Source organism: Myripristis murdjan, chromosome 14 (assembly GCF_902150065.1).
Source record: "Myripristis murdjan chromosome 14, fMyrMur1.1, whole genome shotgun sequence".
Lineage (NCBI taxonomy): Eukaryota > Metazoa > Chordata > Actinopteri > Holocentriformes > Holocentridae > Myripristis > Myripristis murdjan.
Window position 1 is genome coordinate 23,910,598 of NC_043993.1, and position 26,953 is coordinate 23,937,550.

Consider the following 26,953-nt stretch of genomic DNA (forward strand, 5'->3'; position numbering starts at 1 on the left):
TAAGCTTACACTATTGGAGCAGAAATGATGAATTTGAAAATAGATTGTTTAGGGAGAGACCACAGAGGAGGGAGATTTATGAGATGAGATTCATGTGAGCTATACAGATGGGAAATTTTTATATGAATGCCTGTTCAACAGAAAATGTGCACATTGTTCAAGAATTGTGTTCCCGCAACCTATATGTATTGCCATGAATTTATTCTCTGTTTGGTTCAAAAACATGGAGCTGCATTTTTTTTTTTTGTTTGTTTTTCTAAAATGATGACTGTCATTGGTGATCACTATTACCTTCAAAATGAGGCTGTATTTACCTACAACTACATAATTTGGGTGATTATTATTATCATTATTATTATTTTTTAGCAACACATTTAGGCTTTTATTCAGTGTAGAGATATAGGGACAATCTTGCCTATGCATCAAAACTCTCAAGCAGCTACAGTATATTTCCAGGACAGAGTTTCCCCAGAGTTTTGTATTTTGACTTACAATGTTTTGTTTCCTCTGTATCCATGTAGCCGTGGTGCATCACCACGGCAAGAAAATTATCACCACTGCAGGAGAAAATCTAAAATTATAGTTAACATTGTAATATAATTTTGCTATTATCTAAAACTAAAATAGCGGTGGTCTAGGTGGTTTAAAAATAATGATTATATTGTGACTAAAGACATCTTCAGCAAACGAATCTCTATTTGTTGAGGCATAATTTAGACCCAAACAGTGACAGATATGGGACAAAACTAGAATTATTACTCAAGCACCACAGCTGCATAAAAATTACAGAGGAAACACTGGTGGCTGACATTATTCTCAGCTGAACCAACACTTTAGGGCTCCAGCCATTTCTATGAAATAAAATGACAGGGCTTATGAATGAAAAAAGCTATGACAGGAAAAGGAAAGTCTCTATAATACGCTAATTAATAAAACTGGAAATATAGTAGAGCTTTTAGTTCTCCTTGATCTATGCTATGATTCAAATTTTCGTTATCTGAAAATTATAGGTAAGCACTTCTCTTAAAGGGAAAATTACTGATTTACAGTACAGAGAATGCCAGTTTGCAAAAAAAAAAAAAAAAATTACAAATGTCAGAAACCTGGCAATTATTTTTCCAAGAATGATGAAGGTCATGGTTAGGGATAGGGATAGTATTGTACATAAGTTGGTCATGATTATGATGAGGGAAAGGCTGTAAAGAATGCCTGTAAGTCAGCTCGATCATGACTTCACCATCCTAGAGAAACAAATCGCATGGACAGGGACGTGATTGGGATAGTTTATATGTTACGATAAATGGTCTCAAATTTCTACTTTTCAACATCATGGTCCTGCAACTACCTCTGTTTTATCTTACTGTGAAGACATACTTGTGTCAAGGTTTTGTAACAGTTCAGATATAAAGCAATGCCTGAGCAGCATTAGTAATACATACATCTTGTTCATTTGATGCTGTGCTGAGAAAAGCATATATATATAGAGAGAGAAAGAGAGACAGAGAGAGATAAAGTCCTGTATACTCTAGTACTTCACACACACCTGCGCTGAACCACACATGACAACAAGAAAGGACAGTGTTTCTAACTAAATAAAGGTGTGTATGACGCAATGTTCTACCATAACAATTTACATGATGGTTTATTAACCAGGGTTTAGGATTAGTTAGTTAGGGATGAACATAATTGCAATCAGTTTGTGAAAAAGAAGCAGATTTGTTGTGTAACTTGTGACTGGTCATTTCCTCTTCTCTGTTTGTTGATTTACATTAAGCTGATATTGGATAAATTACATTTCAAATTCAGTTACAGCTCCATTCTATGAAACATCCACTGTAAACATCCAATTAGAGTTTGGAGATTAGATCCATGTGGCAGCAGGGCTTGCTTCTCTGTAATCAACCACAGTGAGGTCTCCAACCTGTACACATTGATCCTGTATTGATCTGTGTATGAGAAACTCTGGTTTAACCCATGCTCTGTTCTCGCTCTCCACTCTCATTCGATAATCTGACTGAAGGGCAGAAACTGGACGGTCAAAAGCCAATCAGCACAGATGGAGGCAGAGACAAAAGACATGAAACTGAGAGAAATGCTTTAGTTATGAGCAGAAAACATTTTAGTGCCAAAATAACAATAATCATGGATAAGGGAAAATCCATAGCTGTTCCTCAGTTTTATTCCTACCAACGTTTTCTAGCATAGCTCCCATTTGCTGCTTTTACGCGTTTTTCTTGAGATCCCTCAATCCATTCGTTGCAATTACGAGGGAAGCAGCCTCACATGCTTCAACCCTTCATGAAGATCCCCCTTTATACTCTTTATTCTCTCTGGTAGCGAGACATGTCAAATATGCTTAGTTTGCCTTTAAAAAGCAGCTTTGGCTGCTCTTGTTGTGACAGAATAAGGCTACAAGGAAATGTTTCCCCTCCATCTTAGAACATCAAAAGTCTTTGAATTGCTTCTGTCGCCAAGGAAGATAAATGCAGTGTTGTCACGTCTGCAGTAAATGTAATACCATGTGTCAATTCTGTCAGCCTGCAAGAGGCTTTGTAAAGAAATTGTGTACTCTTTCTCTTGAATGGCATGATCAAACTTTTATTAGTGTGCCACATGGTCATGAAAGCACTCTGCATCAGCAAATGTTATAATGTCTTGCAGCTGCTTTCTAAGTTTCATGAACAACACGGAGCTTCTCCTTTGACACAGTTGATTTTCACATTTAATTTAGATGCCGGTTCTCGTTTAAAAGATAAATGTATGTTTCCTGCGATGGGAGATTTTTTTTCGAATCAATAATGACAAAGGGTGAGTGTTTGCCTCCTGGCAAGCAGAGTTAAACATCTATTTCATATGCAGCAAAAAAGCTAGCGGGTTTGTGATCAATACGTCCCAATTGAGCCAGTAATTTGTAGAATACACAAGCTGGATAATTTAATCATGTGTCAAGAATTGATCAGATTCTAGATCAGATTCTAGGATTAAACAGGTATATAGACAAGAGGTTTGATGGTTGTGAAATTGTCTGTGAACTTTCAACCTTAATATAGACATCATATTATTTAGACTTTTTTTTTTTTTTTTCAAAGGTTGTTGTAGACAGCTGATATGAAATTTCAAGGAAATAATCTCATACTGGAGGGTCACACTTATTTACTTACAAATGCATTTCACAAGATAATCTAGCACAAACTAGATTGCCTGTATAATACTGTACGCCACTACATCTTCCAACAATAACTTACCATTTACAATACCATCTGTAACATACAATTGACCTCAAAAGTCCCTTTTCTAATAAATCTTACATTATGTAAAGATTTAACTTCCAGTGTGCCGTAGCTTCATAGGAACACTCGCCTTCGGATATCTCACTCTTTTGCCGCCTGTGTCAACAACATCCTTTCATCTATAACCATGTGAAGTGCTGCTGGCAGCTTTTCTGCCTCATTAAGACATACTGTCACCCAGAGTACAAGCTAATTAAGGTGTCAAAACACACTGCATTGTTCCATGTTTGTACGTAGACACATTGTGACGCTGATTATCATCTCCCTCAGTGTTGCTTCTCAATATTTATCACGGCATTTTTTTCATGACATACATACTGGAAAACCATACACCGTATATGTACTTTCTTTTAGTATTTTGATATTAACATCTAATATTTTATTTTATTTTATTTTTTACATCAGTGCCTTCTATCTATCTATCTATCTATCTATCTATCTATCTATCTATCTATCTATCTATCTATAGTTCAACCGTTTACCTAATGTTACCATAGATACTGGAAAAGTAATATAGAAAATGCACAGGACGGGATGAAAAAGAAGGTGAAAGAACATGAATTTGATTCTGCTCAGCAGAGTAAGATTGAGATGGAATTGCTGCCAAACTGTAGTGGCAGCAAGCTTTTGACAAACTGTAGTGTTCATTTGATGTTTGATGTTATATGGTATTAATCATGGTTACATTCATGTATGTGTTGAAATTGCATCTGAAAAAACAATAAAATCCCAAATCTGAAAACTGTATTTCCAAAACAATGTCACATTGTCATATGACATACTAAAATGCAAATAAATGGAGCACCCCGGTAGCTCACCCCTTAAGAGCATGTACCATTTGTTAAGGCGGTGTCCTGATCACAGCGTCCTGGGTGTGAATCCGACCTCAGGCCATTTGCTGCATGTCATCCCCTCTCAATCCCCTGCCTTTCCTGTCTCTCTCTCTACTGTGACTGTCTTATAAGACTGAAAGGGCCAAAAAAAAAAAAAAGAAAAAAATCAAATAAACAAAACAGTGGGAACATAATAGCACCAAGATCTGTTATCAAATAAAAGAGAGTTGAGTATAACGTGAACAAAACCTTACACACCCCTGGACAGAACGGCATCACTGGACATCATCGACATGAGTGATGGTGGCCATGTGAGTTTATTTACCAAAACCAGGTTTGTAGCCTTGATTGTTGAAATGAAATCAGTGCTGTGAGGATTGGTCTTGTTGCAGCCAAAGTAGCATGTTGCCATGAACACAGGATCTCATCTGCACAACACAGATGTGCAGGCAGAAAGAAAATTCTGACCGTTTTTTTTTTTTTTTCACAGCATGGTTTCTTTTATTTGTATGATTTTAAAAAACAGATTTGTTGTTCACAGTGTAGTATTATCAGGTAGAAAAAAAAATGGGTGTGTCTCCTGGATGCGTCGATTGTGAGTTTTACAGTTTCCTTTTGGATTTTAACACATTAGAGATGCAGGACTCGTACTTAGCAACATCACTGCAAAACACCAAGAAAACCCCACCCACATAAAGGTCTGCCAGTACGACAAACATCTTTATTGACTGCTGACTGTCTAGAAGTAGCAGCTCAAATACTCCAGGATCGTCTTGTGAAGCTAATCTTTAGTGCTGTGTACATTGTCTGCGCCATACTATCAGCTTTTTGTTATGCAAAGTCAATGCATTCCTCTGCTTTTTCACTGAATGTTGGCTCTGAAAGATTTAATGAATTTACAGTGGTGGCACCAGCCATCCATCACTTTCCTTGAACAGTTTGTGTGAAATTATAGGAAATATCGAAGTAAATAGTGTACTACAAAGCACTTGTTTGGCTGCAAAACACTTGGGATTATGCCGGATGGACTATTCAGACAAAATAGGACGACACTGAATTCTGTTTTGGCTTTGTTAGGTGGTGAACTTCAGTGGAGTTTTGACCGACATGGCGTGGATAAACACCAAACTGTATTTTAAGATGGACTGTTCTTTTATGTTTTGATTCATCAGTTCTTGTGGGAGTAGAAGAACATAGCCAAATATAATGAATCCACATTTTCTTAATCAGGAGGGACGCTCTTCTCTTTTGCAGCCCCTCTTTGCAATTTAGGCTGATGGGATAAGTGTATTTTTAAAACTCTTGTCCAGTGCAGCTTTAATCTTGCATTGTTCACTCTGTTAATTATCTGAGCAGTTCTATGTTCTTAATTTTCCACCCAAGGATTTTTAAAAAAAAAATATTATTATCATTATTGTATGCGTGCATCAGACTTGTCAGATGAGGTTAAAATTTCCACCTGAAATGATTTTTAAAAGCGTAACCCATGCCCTTAAAAGAGATCAAAACATCGCTGAGGTTAAGGCTGATTGGGTTCCTCTAGTCCAGCTGAAGTGCTCATATGATTGAATTTCATTTGAAGTGGGCCTCAATCAGTCCTCTTAACAGATTAGCAGTGTCAGTGGTCAAAGTCTCATTGTGATGGCAACAGAGCTTTTCTCTTCTTTGAAGAGAATTTCTTTTGCTTATGATGATGTCGGCTGGAGGACCAGGGTTCAAGTCTCATGTCAGCAAGCATCTGTTCTGCTAATAGGGATTCATCAACACTCTATGGGCCTTGACCTCTGACCTTCCTGTCAAAGGAGGGCAAGTAAAGAGAGAGCTTTCCTGTGGGGATCAATAGGTATCACACCATGATTATTATTATTATGATGTTAACTGTTCCAGACCGTAGCTGCTATGAGGGAAGAGTAAGCACAACTTGAGTGACTCATTTCTATTACAGCCTTACTTAACAATATTGTGTCATTTCTCTTCATACAATCACTATTTTTCTTTTCAGCATTATCTTTATTGTTTTTTTTTTTTTTTAACATAACAGCCTTGCACTGATTAATACAACAATATAATACAAAAATACAATCACATAGGTGTCAAATCAGCCCTTTAAAGTCCTACTTGTGACAGTAACATTTGTAAGGTGATGTAGTATACACGGACAAAATTGGACAACATTAAAACCAAAACATTCAATCCATGCATGTTGATTTTGCATTATTGAGGGAGTTAGTCCATTTTGCTTATCACCTCAATTACCTCAATATTGAACTTAATAAAGAACAAACAAGCAAAATGAAGAACAAATGAAATAACAAAAAAAGTGCATATATGCATGTGTATGTCTTGGTAGGACTGAAGTTTTGAGGACAAGAATGCTGAAAATCATTGTCCTTAGTTGGCATATCCCTTTAAACCTTTTATCTCACAAGTCAGAAAACTATTTCTACTTTTTAATGTTTTTCCATTCTGAGATTTCTCTTTTTCCCAGACTGTGATTGTGGACTTCATCTCTGATAATGAACAGTCTGGTTGCTGGCTTTCTGCTTGCTGCTATTCACCCTGTCAGTATTAATCTGTCACTGGAGAGATTTTCCTATATGGCAATAGAAAGAGATAGATGTATAGTACAACCAATGAAACACTGCAATAAAACATCACAGTCAGCACCCCGTTTGCTGATTTACCTCCTGACATTGATGACAGACTTGGCAAATAAACAATTACATTTGTCTCCATGTAGTAAACAATGTTGAATCATGTGGTTGTAAATTATCTGCTATGGTCTTCGTTTTGTCAAAATGTAAGATTGTTTTTCTGTTAATGTGGTTTCTTCCCTCATATTGACTTCTCACACTTACCATGTTGCACCATATCTACACACACACACACACACACACACACACACACACACATACACACACACACACACACACACACACACACACACACACACACACTGATTAGCTTTATTTTTTGTTGATTATCATTTGTCAGGCTTGATGATGAAATTGATGATAACTAGTGTTTTTGTTGATTTTGTAGCTTATTGGTCTATCATGTTTTGAGTAGCCCAACCATATCATCTCCATTCTTACAGCATCCAGTCCTCAGGAGGAAGGCAACACCGTCAACCAGAAGACACTTGACCCAGGCAGGGCTCACTTCACACACTCATCGACACAGGACACAGAGAGCGAAGTCCACTCATTCACTACAGTCTCCCCGATAAACGTACCCAACCACCGGCCTGTCCTTAAGGGCCTGCTGCTACATGAGTACCTACTCACGAGGGACTTCCAGGGAGACCAGCACTTCTTCAGGAAGGATGGCTCTCCGGCTGGTTATCCCACAGTGCCAGGCTCTGCTCCAGACTCAGGAGACCCTGTCACGCAGCTCGTGCCCCATGAGGACGTTCCCGCCTTCTCAGATGTTGCCACCACTGCCACTGTGGCCGCCACCACCCCGCTGACCACATTTGCTCCCACAACACCAAGGCTGCCTGTGTCTCTACCACAGAAGAAGTCCTCCAAGGACAAGAGCAAGGGGGAAGAGAGGGTAGCAGCAACCACAGATTGCCTGACTACTCCTGTGACACAAACTAGTGGCGCTGCTGTCACTGAAAACAAACCTGTGGCCGCTTCCGCCCAGACAAGTGGCTCTCAAAGCCGGAGCGCTGTTCATGAGGAAACCGCCCTTGCCCCCACCTCTGTGAAGATAGAAAAAGGAGGCGCTGAGGAAATGGCATTAAAAAACAGCCCTGATCATCAGCATCTCAACCTGACCTCAGCATCCCAAGTGGAAGTCGATAAAAGAGCCACGACCACTTCCACCACCATCACAACCACCACCATTACCATCATGCAAACATCAGGTAGGCGGTCATCTTTTCTGTCTCTATCAAAGACTTACATACATGACTTTGAATTAGGGCTATACTGACATTTTATCAACATCGTGATATGAAACTAAATATCATCTGGGATCTTCTATATCATCTTATGGCCAATAGGTATTATCTTTAAAATTACAATTGCATTACAATAAAGATATGTCATTTTCTGAACTTATTAGACTGTTGTAGCTGTTCGGTTATTTGCCTACCCCTGTTTGGTCATCATATCCACATTACTAATGACTTTTTATCCAAAGTTTCTTGTGTATAAATACCTTATGAAAGCACCAACAGTCATCCCTACCATATGGCCACAATATCAATATCATTATTCAGTCAAAGACATTATGATATTTGATTTTGTCCCTATCGCCAAGCCCTAGTTTGAGGCATAAAAAAAACAACAGCAATAAAATATGTCTCATAAGCAGCTTTTTCTGCTAGAAATGCAGAACTGCTAATCTCCATTCTCGGCTTCCTGCCATGTATAAAGCATGGTCCAGTTTCATCCCTGGAGGTCAAGCAAATGATGTGTCAAATTATCAGGTTCACTGCTGATCATTTTGCATGCAGAGCACACCTTTTCATCTCTTCTCCAGGGATAACAGAGCTGCTCATGTGTCAAAAACAATCTGATTTTTCCTGATGTGTCCTGCCTGTCCTTTCCACTGGCCACAGAGGGCTGAGGAGCCCAGATGATCAGAGTATGAAAGGAAATCTGGAGAGATAGTTACAGGGTTATAGGGGCACTGAGACTCAGGTGGACTGTCAGAGGGATCAGTGGTCTGGGAAAAAGAAAATCACTTGTCTTTTCACTGCCTCCTCCAGAGCCTTGTAGTCTGAATTTCACTGACCCTGAGGGTAACATCGAAATCCTGCAGCAACCTGACTCTGGAGTGGAGTGTAACTACTTGGTGACCGTCTACCTGGGATACGGCATTGAAGTTCAGGTCAGTGCAAGAGGCTCATTGTTGTGCTTCCTCATTAGCCATTTAAAGGTACAGTATGTAGCTTTTTTGCTGAATTTAGGGCTGCACAATATGGTGAAAAAAACATGTTGCCATTATTTTGACAGATATTGCAATTGTAACAACATTTGCGATTTTAGTTATGTTTGCATTATAATTTTCCTTTTAACTGAAAGAAAAAAATGTAAAGTGAGGATGATGTGATTTTTCACATTGTGTTTTTTTATGTCGGAAGGATATAATTTGTAGGTCATCTTTGTAGCACCTAAATAAAATGCTTCATTTATAATGATATACACATTTAACCATCGTCAAAAAATTGCAGCTGCTATGATTTGGATATTGCACTTATTCATATTGTCATTTTGATTTGGTTTCGATTAATTGTGCAACTGTAGCTGAAATGTGCAAATGACCATGCACAGCATCCGGGATTCACAAATGTTGTACCGCACAGTCGGCTTGATCGCTGCTGAGATTTTGAGCTCTTAAAATGGCCAGGCTGGTCCAGCTGCTTTGTTCTGTTATGGGGAAAATGCCCCTCTGGCCCCATTTCCCAGCACACACACACAGATACACAATCACTCTGTTGATGACTGGGTGGGGCAGTGTGAATCTCTCTCTTTCTCTCTCTCTTTTTTATTTTTTGTAAGAGCTTATCACCTTTTACATTTGTTGTTCCGGTAAACAGCACATGCTTGGGTAGCTCTTGTTAACTGCACTGTTAGTCAAACAGCCAGTCTGATTCTACTTTTTGCTGGTAAACATTACAACTTGCTGGAGCATATGTATCCTAAAACATGGTTGCCTTGTTTCCTGTGGCAGTTGTTCTTGTTCCTGTGCTTGACCTTGTAGCTTCTTTAAACATCCGTGACATATAATATTGGCTGTCCCATTTATTTATTATGCCAACATAAAAAAATATGGTATCGGAGATTGCATTCTGATAAAGTTGCTGAAATGCTGCAGTGTTTAAGGATAAATGTTTTTGGTGCAAGAAAAAACAAACAAACAAACAAATAAAAAACTGTGTAGATGTGTTGGTTGGCACTCCTGAAAATATGTGTAATTACAGCACTTTTCAGAGTGTTTCAAGCCTTTTCTCTTATTTCTCACTCATCATCTTGTGGGGGTGGATTGAGATGGGAGACAGACAGCAAAGGGCTGGGGCGAGTGGGTGGATGTGGGCACAAGCGATGGGGTCTATCCCAGGTTGGGTGTTTGCATGGTAAGTCTTTTTCACAAAAGGCTGCAAAAATTAACTGTCAGTGTATGTGTGTGTATGTGTGTGTGTGTGTGTGTGTGTTTTCCCTGGCATTTGCAATTCTTCAAATGCCTCATTTACCACTGGAGACTTTAAAAATGTGTGAGCTTTGTCTTGCTGCCTCTGGAGGGCTAAGATAAGTCTAGACGAAGAGTGCTTGTTTGAGTGTGTTTTTCTTTGAATGCTTCCTTAGGGTAACTTTAGTAAATCTTAAACCCCTCACACACACACACACACACACACACATACTTATATCTGCATTCGCACATATGCACACCAACAAATTTGATATATTAGTTTTCATCTTCCACAGCTTCTCCAGTGCATTCAGCATGAAGTGGGAGGCTTTGTAAAGAATGAAAGGCTAAGCTGAGGAGTGTACAGACCATACAGTGTAAAAAAATATATATACCTACATTTTTATCCTGTATCTACAAGGAAAAAGGAGGATGCTGTGTGTTTCAGTACTATGCCCCTCTTGCACTAAACAAACAGATGGAATTGGACTCTCCCTCATACTCCTACAGCTAAATTGCCAGCAGTTCGTTGACAAAACTACACAGATGATAGCTTGGCACTGCTGAATAGAATGAACAGCTTTGGTCTGTGTTCCTGGTGAGGATAGAAATTGATTGACAGGCATGTGTCATACCTTCTCATCATCAGTGTTTTAGCTCCTCTGCCTCGAGGCTACTGAAGTCTGAAGTGATGCAAATCACAAAGCAGACCTGTAGTGCAGTATTGTACTCTTACCAATGTTCCCCGGGTCAAAAATGCTCCTAAGGAGAGGCATGTGTTAATAGGCTCATATTTGTAATTTGTCATTTCATGTAGCTGATTTTTAATTCCCCAGACATGTGCACACTCTCCGTGCTCACCTGTGTTTACCACTTGAAGCAAGATGTAATTACTTTCCAGCGTGGTTTGTATGGTCGGGCTAAATATATCAAACGTGTCTAAGCACACACAAACACACGCACACACACACGCACACACACACACAAACAAACCATTTACTAGAATGTAAGAAATGCAGCCATCAATGCAGTGTACGCTACAGCAGATTTATGAGATAATGAGCCACAGGTAGTGTTAGCAGGTTAGCCTGGATACCTTGATTTTGCAAGTACATGGTGGTTAGAATACTAGCGAGCTTAGCTTAAAGACACTTAAAGAGATTCAGAAAAAAAAAAAATAAAATAATAAACACATTTCTTTGTTGAATTGCATCAATTACTCAGTTGAATTCCATCAAAGATACAAGTGACTTCTTTATACTGGACAAACAGAAAACTGCAACTGAAAAGAGAGGGGAAGAAAACTCTGTCCTTATTATATGGAATACACACTGACACTGACTAAGTCTATATTTTTTCAAGTACACACATTGCACTACTTTACAGTGCAGTGTTTAAATTTAGTCATGATACGTCTTTGGACAAGGATCACTTAGAGCAGGGGTCACCAATCATGTGCCATGGAGGGCTGAGAGGCTGCAGGTTTTCATTCCAACCAAGACCTCCACCAGGTGATTTCACTGATTAGCTCCTCCTTTCTGATACAAGGTGAGGTGATCAGTGAAGTCACCTGGTGGAGGTCTTGGTTGGAATGAAAACCTGCAGCCTCTCGGCCCTCCATGGCACATGATTGGTGACCCCTGACTTAGAGCCTGCCATGGAAATTAAAAACAAAAGAAAACCATGTTGACGTAAAATATACTATTTGAAGGTGCATATTTAGTCCTACTTTTGTTACACTTTGGCTTACTTGTTTCTCTGTACTGATGTAGACAGTGCATGAAATTAGGCTCTCCTCCTCAGCCAACGTGAGTGACTTTGGGAGCAGCTGGGTTCAGAAGAGGGAGAATTAGACCTGTTGATGTGTGAGACTGGGCAGTGGATTCTCAATACCATGCATGAGTCAACACCAACATTTTTTTTTTTTTTTCCTATTTTGGGCCCCGTCCACATGAGCATGGCATTGGGCGTTGTTGGACACTAAAAACAAAACTTTTGTAAAACACTTTTCTGAAAGTGAGGGTCCCACTTTTCCACTTTTTTGTCATATTTTGGACATGAGGATGTTTTGAACTGTATTTGTAGTAAACTACACTTACTCTTTGCCGCACTTCTTTGCTCATGCTAGTGTCACTAAATTAAAGAAATTTTATTATTAAAAAAGTGGCTATTATTATACCTGATGCAAGCGACTGATGTCCAACACAGTCAGTTCAGAGTGTTGCAAGGGCTTACGACCTCAAGAAGTGGGCTGAAATGTGCACACACAAGTGAAATATTGAGCAGATTTTCAACTCGCTCCAGTCCACTCACATACATTGATGTACACATCTTCACAGGGTCTGAATTCAGCTCAGCCTGAAGACTTACGCATACACATGCCCTCTTACAAAAGCAAAAAGATAGGGTCTTAAACACCAAATACAAAGTTTTCATATCAATAAAGCTGTCAGGTTGCAAATGTCACAGAGGACAGTGTATTGTTGAATATCAGTGCATATTCCATTTGTCTCCATCTGTCCTCTCCACTTTGTTCACTCCCCAACTGCATTTTGCACTCCACTGCCGCCCGTCTCCTCGTCTCTGGAGGAAGAAGAGTGCATTTTGACTCAGGCAGCATACAAGCCTCCTACAGATAGACATGCATCAGTGAAGGTCACTTGCTGCTGGACTGAGGGGCAATCTGCTGCCCGGACTTCTGCTCACTAGGTCCAAATACTCAACTACATTTGCACTTGCCCGCCAGACAACATGTTTATTTTTCAATATACAGTTTGAAACATGGTCAAGTGCAAATTTACCCAGCATCAGCACACTAAAAAATTCAAGGATGTTTTATGTTTTTTCTTGTTTTTTTTGTTTTTTTTTTTAACTTTGGCATATATAATGCATAGGAAACAGAAGAGAAAAACACCAAGTAGAGTGCTGTGAGACATGGGCAATGCTTGAAAAGTTCTTGGCAGACTGGATGGCATTTGTTTTGTGTATTAATGTGTGTTTTGTATAATATATTAAAATTGTCATGGAGAAACAAAACATTTTTTTAGGCAGATAGTGCCCTTTAATATGTTTTAAACACTAAGCAAGGTTTTCTTATATTCAGACAAATGAAAAGGTCAGCTGTTCGTACACCTTTTCATTTGTCTGAATATAAGAAAACCTTGCATATCGCAATAGAAGACAAAATGAACTTAATTAACTGAATGTTTTAAAAACATCGCTGGGCAAGTTTGTGGACAAGGGTGGATTGCTTGCATCTTTTGAAAATAATGAAATACTAATAACTAAATGGAATAAAAAGTGTATGAATATATTTTTCTCTTGCCTTACCTGGAAAACATGAGTATGATAACAAGAATTTTCAGTTATTTACAATATCAGGCTGAATGTGAATGCAATTTGTAGGCTATATTTGCCTGTCCAACATGCTGACCACAACACCCTTACCTTCCACCCATAATTCAATGCTACCTGCTTCTAATCGTGTCTCTTTCTTAATCATTACATGATGGCCCTCATTTTTCTCGCATGGAGCCTGTATGCACATTTTGAGATGTTGTGCTTTTTTCATGACCAGGCTCCTCTTCATTAACTGAAGTATATGAGGGAAGTTGACTAAAAAATAAATTACAGTGGGAGTGCATTCAACATTATAAATTGATGTGTAACAGAATACCTGAAGATGTTTTTTTTTTTTTTTTTTTTTTTTTTTTTTGCCTTCAAGGTTAGGTCCTGATATTATACACAAAAGTAGTACTGCCTGTGTTTTACTTCAGAATACTGCTCTCTTCATTGGGTTTTTCATCTTCCTTTAAAAGGTAAATTGCATCTAAAAGAACATGAGTTGCAAATCTGAAGCACAGACACTTGGAAGCCCCACCTAATATGCACATCTGTCTGAAGAGTGCCAGCTCAGTACCAAAGATAAGGCTGAATACCTAAATGCCCGGATTTTATATTTAATCCATGAAGTGCAGACACAGCTCAGCTCTGAATTGCAGTCCATATGTACAGTACAGTACTTGAAAGGAGTTTGAAGTATTCTCTGCATGTGCCCTAAACTATAGTACTGCTATTGAGAATATGGCAAATTCATTTGGGCCAGATTTGGTCATGTAACTTTTGGTCATGGCAAATTTTAACCAAACTCAAATGAATGTAATGAAAAAAATAGCAATGTTAATTGTTTCACTTTTGAAATAAAAAGTCCATCAGTTGAATAGGCTTGACCTACTATGTGTGAATGATGCCATCACACATCTACTGCATGAGGCTTATTGCAGCAGAAAGAGGCTGGGAACCATTGTGAAGTGATTTTTTTTTTTTTTTTAATTTTCACATTTCACCACCATCGAGCCCCTCTTGCTTGGGGAGGAACACTGAGCAATGCAGGTTGACAATACCATAGTGTCCTGGATTACAGACTATTTGTTTGGACAGGTTGCAGTTTGTGGCCCTCTGGAGCAGCGTGTTGTACATGGTGCAGAGCAGCACCAGGGCACCCCAGGGGACGGTACTGCCACCACTCCTGTTTGACCTCTATACTTCAGACTTCAGCTCAGGGTCATGCCACCTCCAGAAGCTTGCTGAATCTGGTTGAGAACTTCAACAGGTGGCGCGAGGAGGAGAGGGTGGAGACCCACTAGCACTTTATATACATCAACTGCTCTTCTTGAGGAGCCTTGAGGAGGTTAGATACAGAATTGGTTAATTGTAACTTCTGCAGCACATAATTCCAGCTACGGGGGAAGCACTTGAATGCACAAAAAGTCATATTCATTTTGTGCATGCAACAGACTACCCATCGTGTTCTGCTGACCAGAACATTGTTCTTTGCATTAGGAGAGCTCGGGAAGAAACATCAAGAAAACAAGAGTATCTGTAAGTAGTAAGTCAAAGGCACCTGGATTTTCTGAATAACTTTCTGAATTTTCTGGACATTCCTGCTTTTCTGCATTTCACTGCTCATCAGTGTTGGAAGTAATGTGTTACTACTCATTATCATTGTCTGGATTTTCTGATTTATGATCTAATGTCACCTGACCTTATGATGGCGCAAAGAATGAGAGAATCACTCAATCAGTGTTAGACTGCACACAATGGCCAACAGTTCAGATAATATGAGCTTTCAGTCCTGGAAATATTCATTATTTATCCCTCCTTGAGCTCAAGGACAAAAGTATAGTAGTGAGTCATAGTCTATATGCAGGTGTGACGGCTTTATTCACATCAAATAATAAATAGTAAGCTAAAACCCAACTAAAATGTGCACTCTAAATTCCATGCAATGTATTTGCAAATGTTCATTTTAGTCCCTGGCAAATTATCTGTTCAGTGTGGTGGTGCTCCAGCCCAGTACTCATCCATGTAGGCAGCCACTCCAAGATGTTGCCTCTGGAACGCTGACCTTGGCTACAGAAAAGATGGTGTGATAAATGACCCATGCTTTGCCAGGTAGGGAAAATACACACTCAGGCAGAGAGAGAAGGCTTCACTTACCCGTCACTGGTGGCAGGTAAGTGAAGGCACTGAACTCCACCTTGGATAACATCTCTCACATGCGCTATAGAGGTCTAATGCAGCTATGGAACATCTACAGCATCTGACTCATCCCCCACAATGAGTGCTTTAGGTGCTGCATTGTGCCAATCTGTCTATCTTCTGTCTGTCTCAAATAACATAGTGATTGATTTGCCTACACATTTTATGCATTATTGGATTTTTTTTCTAGGGAAGGGCAAAGCAGCTGTCAATTAACTTTACTTAGAGTGCTGACCCTGGCCCTCTCTTTCACTAATGGTGGTCGTGACTATGTGCTGTACTTACAGTGAAAAATTCTTTACTATGAAGTTATTAAAAGATGCACCTCCACACTTAAAGAGATTCACACACATCCAAGGAGAATTTCATTTAGGTTGGGGTCGGTCGGGCTGATCAGGTTAGATACAGAACTGGTTAATTGTAACTTCTGCAGCACATAATTCCAGCTACGGGGGAAGCACTTGAATGCACAAAAAGTCATATTCATGTCTGCCAGTTAGACTGAAGGATCTCACGAAAGGTACTTGAAGGCAACAGTACAGCCGATGTTAATGAGACTGGGTGTTCTTCAACAGCATGACCCTATTTGTTTCGAGGGTACAAGAAGTCCAGAAAAAAATACTGTATGGTAAGACCAATTGTTTGCTTTTTTACATTTCTATGGAGAAGATGTTCGTATTTTCACTGAACTTGAGTGAACTTGAAGTTGTGTTGTGCTGAACTCCTGCATCAGAGATTAGATGTGTTTGGTGCATGAGATAACATCGGGCTGGCTGGTTAGGTTAAACTAGTAAACTAGTTTTTGTTAGCTAGGGTACATCTCATTGCTGCTGTGTATTTTTATATGCCAACTGATCACAGGTATTAAACAGTTGTAATACGACAGCTGGGCAGCTTCTCACCCTTGTCATTTTCCGGTTTATGATCTAACATCATCACATTATTTTCCCCTCCTTTAGATCAAGAACAAAAATATAAGACTGAGTTGTACTCTATGTGCAGGTGTAATAACTGTTTGTACATCAAAGAATAGTATTTCTAATCTGCTGAAGCACCGAGTGAAACATGCTTCTACAAAGGTAATCACAAAGACCCCAGTGATAATTAGTCTATCAATACATATCTATTGTGTTTTACTGTCACACTACTTTTTATCATAGTGATAATGAGTATAATGATAGATAAAATTGGGCAGATGTCTGGGCACTAATAAGAGAATTGAGGCAGATATTTGAAAGTAACGCAAAAGTTACTTCCCCCAGTTCTAATTACTTTTATATGAAATAATTGAAGAAAAAAAAACTTTTGAGAGAAGTAACTAGTAACTGTAACTAATTGCTAATTTTCAGTAACTTCAGTAACACCACTTGCTAGACACTGGCAGGCAATACAGCTTGTTAATTCACCCAGCCTTCTTATCAGCAGGGCCTCTTGTCTCCTGCCCTGTGCAGTATGCCCGGCTCAGTGTGTCAGCCTGAAGTAAGTGCCTCCCAAAGCAGGATCAAAGTTTAACTTCACATCCTTGTAGTCTCATCAGTAGTTTTATCAGTATCATCGTGTTGTAGTCTTTTTCAAGCACTGGGCTGTGGATTGGACATAGTATTGCAATGTTGTTGCCTTCTTGTTTTTGTCTTGTCGACGTATTCGGCTTGCACATATTGATTCCTTTTATGTGTTTTATGTGGTTGTTTTACTGCATAATAGCTGTTAGAATTAGTTTTCAAGCAGATGCAAATATACTTAAAGTTCCCCTCCAGTCATTTATTAAGCCCCTAAAAATAATCTCTGTTCATCAATATTGCATATTTAGAATTTTTTCCATGAAAGAAAAACTCCCTTTGTGCCTTAAATGTAACTCTAACTCTTGCCCTCATTAAAAATGCCCAGACTAATGAATATTCAAATAGTCCCTGCCCACCCTGTGCCTGCTGGCACACGGACTAGTAACCAGCGCTCTGTTCACAGGACGCGGAAGTCCCGTCCCACGACCTTAAAAAAATGGGGCCGTATTTCAGGATGTAACCATGAAATTTAGTTTTTTTCCTCGAGGTAATCATTATTAATATTGTTCATTTGAAGCAACCATTTTGAGTTGGTCTTGTTTTTTTTTTTTTTTTTTTTAAAACAAAACACAACCATCAGTCCAGCAGCATGTCTGGCAGAGCTACTAATGATATGCCAAGCACCATCGAGTTAGTTGACAGGATTGGTAGTCGGATTTGTGACGTACCAAATCTAACTGGCCGGGCTAGGTTAAAACCTCAGATTATGGGGGCATGCACACACACCTCCACCTTCAGTAGAGGATTGCACAGATAACTAATAGTCATTTCAGGGGACAAACCATATGAAAAACACAGTGGAGGGGGACTTTAAAAATAATTAGAAATGAGCATGTAAAGCAAATATTTATCAACATTTTCTCCCGGAGGAGCATGCCACTGGATGCCCCTTAGCTGTGGCACTTTTTCTCTACCCACCCAGTGTTCTCACACCTTTTACCCCTTACCTGTTTGCATCCCTATTATACACTATATTACCAAAAGTATTCGCCTCACCTGCCTTACTCATACTATGACTGAAGTGCCATCCCATTCCTAACCATAGAGTTCAATATGATGTCAGTCCACCTTTTGCAGCTATTACAGCTTCAACTCTTCTGGGAAGACTGTCCACAAGGTTGAGGAGAGTGTTTATAGGAATTTTTGACCATTCTTCCAAAAGCGCATTGGTGAGGTCACACACTGATGTTGGTCGAGAAGGCCTGGCTCTCAGTCTCCGCTCTAATTCATCCCAAAGGTGTTCTATCGGGTTCAGGTCAGGACTCTGTGCAGGCCAGTCAAGTTCATCCACACCAGACTCTGTCATCCATGTCTTTATGGACCTTGCTTTGTGCACTGGTGCACAGTCATGTTGGAAGAGGAAGGGGCCCGCTCCAAACTGTTCCCACAAGGTTGGGAGCAAGGAATTGTCCAAAATGTTTTGGTATCCTGAAGCATTCAAAGTTCCTTTCACTGGAACTAAGGGGCCAAGCCCAGCTCCTGAAAAACAACCCCACACCATAATTCCTCCTCCACCAAATTTCACAGTCGGCACAATGCAGTCTGAAATGTACCGTTCTCCTGGCAACCTCCAAACCCAGACTCGTCCATCAGATTGCCAGATGGAAAAGCGTGATTCATCACTCCAGAGAACGCGTCTCCACTGCTCTAGAGGCCAGTGGCGGCGTGCTTTACACCATTGCATCCGACGCTTTGCATTGCACTTGGTGATGTGTGGCTTGGCTGCAGCTGCTCGGCCATGGAAACCCATTCCATGAAGCTCTCTGCGTACTGTACTTGGGCTAATCTGAAGGTCACATGAAGTTTGTAGCTCTGTAGCAATTGACTGTGCAGAAAGTCGGCGACCTCTTTGCACTATGCGCTTCAGCATGCGCTGACCCCTCTCCGTCACTTTACGTGGCCTACCATTTCGTGGCTGAGTTGCTGTTGTTCCCAAACGCTTCCATTTTGTTATAATAGAGCTGACAGTTGACTGTGGAATATTTAGGAGCGAGGAAATTTCATGACTGGATTTGTTGCACAGGTGGCATCCTATGACAGTTCCTCGCTGGAATTCACTGAGCTCCTGAGAGCGGCCCATTCTTTCACAAATGTCTTGTTTCACAGTCTGCATGCCTGAGTGCTTGATTTTATACACCTGTGGCCAGGCCAAGTGATTAGGACACCTGATTCTGATCATTTGAATGGGTGAGCGAATACTTTTGGTAATATAGTGTATCTTGTTGCCTTGAACAGCAGTTTCCACCTAGAAGAACAGATTTAATAAACTGATTAGATCAGTTTATGAAACAAGGAAAACCATCTCAGATTAGTGTTCCGTCCCTTCATTTTGAACGTTGTATTTTTACACGTTTTATATAATCTTGATGACACTAATCTCCTTTTCATCATAATCTCAGATAAAGAAAGAGAGATGAAATAGATTGTTGTGGGAGCTAAGTTAATTGATTGCTTCCACTGTTCTGATGAGTGGTATTTGTCATCCTCACACAACTATCTCTGGTGGGATCACTGGCGTCCTATTTTTCCCTGGTGAGACTGCTGATATTTGTTGGTGATAATCAATTAGCGGTTTTGTTGCCATTGGTTATTTCCTGTCATATGCTCTCAGAACTGAATTATTCATCGTTGAGCAAAAGTTAGCCAGACATATTTAGTATTTACCCTTCATCCTCTTGACATTCCCCTTGAGTTTGATTGGCTGGGTGTCGATACCTTCCGCTGTGCCAAACACTAACACTGGGGAAATGTTATGCTCCACTCTTCCACAGAGATGAGGAGCAGTGGGAGGGACATTAGAGTTGAGCGCACTCCTTTTTTGGCAGCTGGCCTCCGATATGGAATCAGCATTACAGCAGCCACACAGGCCAGTGGCTCACAAAGGTTATGGACAGATAAAATTAGTTGAAAGGATGAAAAACTGTGGAGGATGGATGCCTTGAATTTATAATAAATATCTCTGTTGGTCTACAGCAAAATCTATAGAGCGAGGCAGGCACTGCAGCATCCAAAAACATCAGTTTTGCACACAGACAGCCCTTTTAATATCCATCAGCATGCAAAAATATCTCAGGAGTTTTGTATGGAAGGAATGAGCACGATCAAAACTTTTCTGTGTTTGGTCAGCACTCCTTTCACACAGAGGCAGCTTGCAGGAGAGGGAGGATGGAAAACGTATCAGAAAAATTTACTGCATTTTGCTTGACTGTTCAACCCCTCCGCCTCAGCTAACAGCACAGAATGCATTACCCCATCTGGTGACTCTGGCTGCGTTACGATTTATTTGCACAATAATGTTCAAATATTAGGAGGTTGTGAACTTTCAATAGGGATTAAGCAGCAGTGCTACAAACTGGAAGCAGCAATGTCACTCTTAGAAATGTGTTAGCCTTCACAATAGCAGGCAGAAACAAAAGTTACAGCTGCACATTACATCTGATTTAAATACTCCTAACATGCATTATGCAAAGTACTTACAGTACTTTATAAATAACACATAAGATTTAAGATATATGCACTATTTGGCTATTGGCTGGGATGCAAATTACTTTAATTACTTAATTTGTTTTTAATTATTTTAGTCATTTTACAAATTATACTTTTTGAGATCTTGTTTCCAATCTCAACACAGTATTACATTGTATTTTACCTTGTGAAAAAGAGCCAAGTGTAGTAAAAAGGAAGATGTTAATTACTTGATTACGGCAACCACGAAGAAAATATTTGTAGGCTTCATTATCTCAAATCTGGACTATGGTGGCAAACTACCAGAATTAAATTTTGTGCCTACTGCTGAACTAATTCACGGTTTAAAAAGCTCTTCCCTGGTGAATAACAATATACCCAGTTTATATGTGTGAAATATTATGATACGAATCTTTATCCATGAAATGTTAAAGTACCAATTTCCCACATTCTCTGACTGTATTTTTGTGACATTCCTTGCTATTATAGTAAGCCCAGGAACAGCATACAGTTATAAGAAAGAATAGGCAAAGCAATGAGGAAGGCTTAATTTCACAGAACTCAAGTTCCTCCAATTTCCATCCACTTGAGCTCTAAGTAGGCTTAAATGTTAAATATAAATCTTTCCACTCATATAAAATGCAAATCCGTACTTGATGACCATAAGGGCCTCACAGTTGCTGTCTCTTTTAGGTGTTAGTCCATTATTTCTATATATGTATGTGTGTGTATATCTTTCTTTATTTCTTTCTTTTACCATGTCGGAGCAGCCCTGCGACCCACATTTGAATCATCGTCTCCATTTGGAGGGATAATCGCCTCACACTTCTTGAAGGCTGTGTGTCTCACTGTGTGAGGCTGTGTGTCTCACTCATCACACAAAACTAGCCATTGATTTGTGTACCTCATCATAGAGTATGTTGCTTTTCACACTGCCTATTAATCACCTACAATCAGCTTCCTGTTTTACTTACTGACATGATTTACTGACATGTTGCCAATTAAATGCCTGATCACATATTTCTGCACAGTGTTCAAGCTTCTCATAATACTCCTGTTTTTTGGTTCTTGTGCCTGTGCTGTCTGTGTATATCAGTTGTGTTTTTGTAGTTGATCTCTTCGTATTACTTATTATGTACTTTAATGCAATGTTCTAGAGTAGCTGTTTTTATTCTAATTTACTGTAGTCTGCTTTTGATTTATGGCATGTTGTGTTTCCTGCCCTGGGACTACAAATGAAAATGAGCTCTGTAGCTAAATATGGTACAACGGTGTTGTACATGGTCCCAGACAAATAAACTAAACTGAAGTGGACAGAGCAAGTTTGCAAGAGTGGGAACTTTTATTCAGAAAATTCATCAGTGTAGTTAGGGGCTGAGAATGTCTAGGAGATCTAAATATTGATTCTCTGGGCAGTATTTAATTTTGTGTCATAAAAGCACATCAAACCACAAAAAGTGTACAATTTTAAATACTACCACTTCCACTACTTCTACCAATGATAATAATAATAATAATAATAATAATAATAATAATAATAATAATAATAGCATTGTATCTGTCGGAACAGGTTAAGATATTATGTTTTAAGGCATCACTGGGTGACAGAGTCCTGTCAATTTCTCAAGGGCACATGGAGATGTCCTATTAAAAGCCTGCAGGCAGGATTTTTTTTTTTTTTTTTTTTTTTTTTAATTTTTGGCTTTCATGACTCTCCTGTCATGGATCTACATTTACATACAGGGAGGAACAAGGTCTGTTTATGTTAAATATGTGGTACTTAGCATCATTATTTTACAGGCTGACATCCACTGGTCGGAATAGCTGAGTGAGTAAGTAAAGAAGTAAAGCTTTATTTATAGTACAAAAAACAAACAAAAAAAAAAAAAAAAACACAGATGGAGAAGACATAGATTCTAAGTCTTTCCAAAGATCGTAATTGGATCTATGGAAAAGCTTGCCTATGAGGATGAATCTTTCGAAGCCGCTTAAAAACACTCCAGGGATTCAGCAAATAGAATTGGTTGGGAAGATTATTCCAGAGGGTTTGGGCTAAAACTGCATACGCGTGGTCACCTTTTGTTTTTTCATTTGGAGCGGGGGATGGATAAAAGGCTGAGATTTGAGGATCGGAGCGGCTGAGAAGTGGTATGGGGAGTAAGTGGATCAGAAAAGTAACTGGGGGCAAGGTTATACAGTGCCTTATATGGAATCATAATGTAGTATGTGGTAGTTTTACTCTGTCACACTGATTAGGCCACAGTTGTTTAGATTTTGTGAGTCTCATGCTTTTCATCCCTGTTTAAATAACGGTGTAAATTAACTGAAAATTTCCACTAGTGAACTGGTGATAGGCTATCTTACACACGTCTATTTTCTGCCCTGTGTATTTGTCTCTATCTGTCTCCTACCTCTCTCCACAGTCGCTCTCGCAATCAGGTTTTAGTAGAGGGCAGATGGAGGTTTTCCAGAACTGGGCTGTGGCACTGAAGTACTTAAAATCTGTTTTGGAGCTTTTTTTTTTTTTTTTTTTTTATTTGATCAAATAAATCCTGTGGGTTAGCTAGCTATCAGCTCTCTCCAGGCCATCTGTCCTGCTCTGATTTTTCCTTCTCCTCTGCTCACTGATCTACCTGCCTGGGTCTCAAGGAGGTTTTACCATCTGGGGCACTGCACAGGGTGTCCCATCTCTGTTTCATGGAGGCCACAATCTGTGCTCTTGCTATTTTACTAAAAAAAAAAAAAAAAAAAAAAAAAGGGCCAGAATGCATGATATAGAAAGGGATGAAAGTCTTTGAAGCATTTCAAGGGCTGGTAGACTTGACGGTCAATTTCTGCCAATGCCACAAATCCTGATTGGGCTAAAGTTTCCATTTTCGGGATGGTTTAAAGCAGCATCATTTAAAGGAGATGATGGTGAAGGATTTGGAGGTCAGGCTGTTCTGCCATCACGCTGTGATTAGTTCTGTTCTCCAACACTGTATATCTCCTTTTCCCCCCTCTCATTCAATTTCTCTCTTCCAACTCTCTTTTTTCCACTCTATCCTCTTGTTTTCCTTTTCATTTTTTACCCTTTTCCCCCCATTTCCATCTTGCTCTCTTTTTCAGCTTTTCCCCCATTTCTCTTGCTCTTCTCCTCTCTCTCAATCTGGTTTCCTGTTCTGGCACCACTGAACACCCCGAGATAAATTATCAGGACATAGGGGCCAATTAGCATGACTCTATTTTGGGATGTTGCTTGACTCTTGTAAACAGCTACAGCTGTGTAAAATGGACTAAACTCTGAACTGCTAGATTGCTACATGATTTCCTTTTGGTTTTAATGCTGTCTTTTAATTCTACTGGTTTTGTTGGTTGAAATGTCAGGTGTCAGATGTCCCTTGTTACAATGGGACTTAAAAATGACATAATAACAAAGGTGGTATGTTTTTTACATCTGTAAAGGAGGATAGAAAAATGTGCACCTTGTGGGGCATAAATAAAAAAAAAAAAAAAAAAAAAAACACATTCATAATCCTGATGCAAAAGTATTTACTTAAAAATCATCATTTCACCGTTTTTCCATCTTCAGGATAAAACAGAAGCATTTATTTATGAGCAAATATACTATTGCATCATGGTTATGAGTGCATGGCTTCACTCTTCTTCTGTTCTTCAGTTTTTCCATCTCCCACATATTTCAATTGTAAATAGTCCTGCACTGCCAGTTAAGGTAAAGAATCACAGAGAGTTTTTAAATGTAAAATTGTCCACTGTGTGAAATTGCCCAGAGAATACAAGATCTTTGTTTTGTTAATTAAAGCTCATGCAAAGGAAATAAATAAACAAATAAATAGAAGATGAAAAATGAAAAATAAGCATGACCTTGAGTCTCAGTGGGGAATACTGTTAGAAAACTATTCTCATTGATTTATTTGCACTTGTGAATATGGATTTAGGCAATTTCAAAATAACACAAAACTCGACATCGAAATACTGTATCTAATGAGCTCAAGAACATAGTGAAAATCCGAATGTGGCAATCAATTATTCCCAAGGAAAGGACAAAATACTGTTGAGGTGGATTATCTGTGAAATGCTCCTTAAGTTGTGAGATGTCACAAAGCATGCCAAGTGTTTATAGCTAACCCTGACTTTGGGGCTAACGATTGCTGTTTGATGCTGCCTGTCTGTGACCATGCTCTTCTGACTCCAATCAATAATCATGTTAATAAGCAGCAGTAATAGCTGACACACAGCCTCTTTCTAATGCAGACTGAATTGCTACATTGATCCTTGCACTTTAATTCCAATATTCCTTATAAAAGAAGCAAAATTCACACTGCGCTGACCCTGGCTGAGTGGAGCAGACTGAGAGACGGAATTAAATTTGTTTTGTCAGTATTGAAAGACCGTCAGCCTGTAATCACACGGATGGACAAAAAAAAAGAATGTGTCATGTAGAAGTTTCCAGAGAATAAGAGTGTCAGGCCTTTTTTAACACTAAATGTTTTATACCCTTGTCTTGATTTTGCTCAATAAATCACAGGCACCTCCATTGGCAATTTTAGAATACAGTGACATGTGATGGATTAATGTTATTCTCCCCAAGCCACCTCTGATAGACGAGCTTTGTTCCAGGGTGCAACTTTCAGTGGCTATCATCTTAGCCTGGCCCCACGAACACCCTGACAGGGACGAAGTATGATGAACTTCTCACTGTCTGTACTTTATTGACTGGCTTTAATGAAGTTCAGTTACTCAGCGAAGAATCATAAAAGACTTTTCTCCATAATGGCAAAGGTCTCCATTCTTAAAGTTTGGTTTACAAAGCATAGTTCAACACAAAAAGTAGTGTTGCCACTTTTACATCATTCATTCATCATTCATTGGTAACAGCCCAAATATGTTTCTTTGATTTTTTGATTTTTTGATTTTTTTTCCCTTTACCAAAGTGTCAAAGAGGAAGAAATCTGGAACATGTGCAAATGAGCAATGTTGACTTTGAGGTCATTTGAGGTTGACTTTGAGGTCACCTCTAGTGGGTCATCACTTATGAGCCACTAGAAGTGTGTGTTAGTGTGTGTATCAGCAGAGACCCTGCACTCTGGATGCATTTTCTTCTTTTGCTGAGCTTGGGACTCTTCTGGCGTTGGCCTTTGGGCAGTGAATGTGTAGCTCCCAGCCAATAACAGCACACAGCACCAGGTTGATAGCACAGCAACCAATAGGAACCTATGAAAATAATGGATGCGGCCCATGGAAAAAGGAAATATAGCGAGCCTAAATACTAAGTGGACAAAGCTTTTTCCGCAACGAAAGTGAATCTGGGGTTGGCTCTCACCAGTTGGTGAGCACTGAAGGAGAAGGTGAGGATGAAGAGTGACACAGTGCTGGCCTGCTCTTTGTTGGACAGGTAGGTACTGTCAGGCCTAATTTTTTTTTTCCTAGGACAGTGACGTTACATTTTGGACGGTCATTTCATTAAGTTGCTTGCTGCCGGTGGTTATCTTAACCAAGGAGGAGGGGCCAACTTTGAATGTTTTTTTAGTGTTTACAAACTGCCACTGACAAATCCCACTCATTCTGTCTTAAACTGTGCTTTTTAAACTTTTTAAACTTTACTTTGGCGTATAACTCAAGTTAATCAATGTCAGTCACTAAAGCACAGGTTCGTCAGTGCAAGGTTCATCTGTGACAGTTCACATTGTGTTAGTGGGGTTAGGCTAACAACATGCTAGCCACTGAAAACAACACAATGGAACAGAGCTATTGACAGACTAGATTTAATTTTTTAACAAGGTAAGGCAAATACTTCAGCTGGTCTGTGACCCGCATGTTCAGCAGCACAAACGACACAACAGGCAGCAGAATGTCACAAGGAAGCCGAGCCTGGCTGGGTAATGGAGGTCAGGACAGGCTTGGTGGCTATAATCAACTTGAGATGAGGCAGAAGGAAGCCTTCATCATGTTGTGCCTTGGAGGAGTATGGCAGGACATAAAGGAGGCCAGTTTGATCTTGATGAGCTTTTAAGGGTGTCAGGGCTTTGCCGAGATGAGTTTTCATGGGGGCCTAGCTATCTCTGGAGGAATGCTTTCAGGTGACACTAATTGCTCCTCCACCCAGCTAGCTGTCATAAAG

General features: G+C 39.5%; 1 protein-coding gene across 4 annotated transcripts in view; it reads left to right on the forward strand.

Moving 5' to 3' along the window:
- Positions 1-26,953, forward strand: part of LOC115371122 (seizure protein 6 homolog) — a 133,269-nt gene that overhangs the window by 58,996 nt on the left and 47,320 nt on the right. For all 4 annotated transcript variants that reach the window (XM_030068275.1, XM_030068277.1, XM_030068276.1 and 1 more), the window contains 2 exons: positions 7,221-7,994; positions 8,844-8,965. In XM_030068275.1, coding sequence (XP_029924135.1) covers positions 7,221-7,994; positions 8,844-8,965 — 896 coding nt within the window. The remainder of the gene's footprint in view (positions 1-7,220; positions 7,995-8,843; positions 8,966-26,953) is intronic.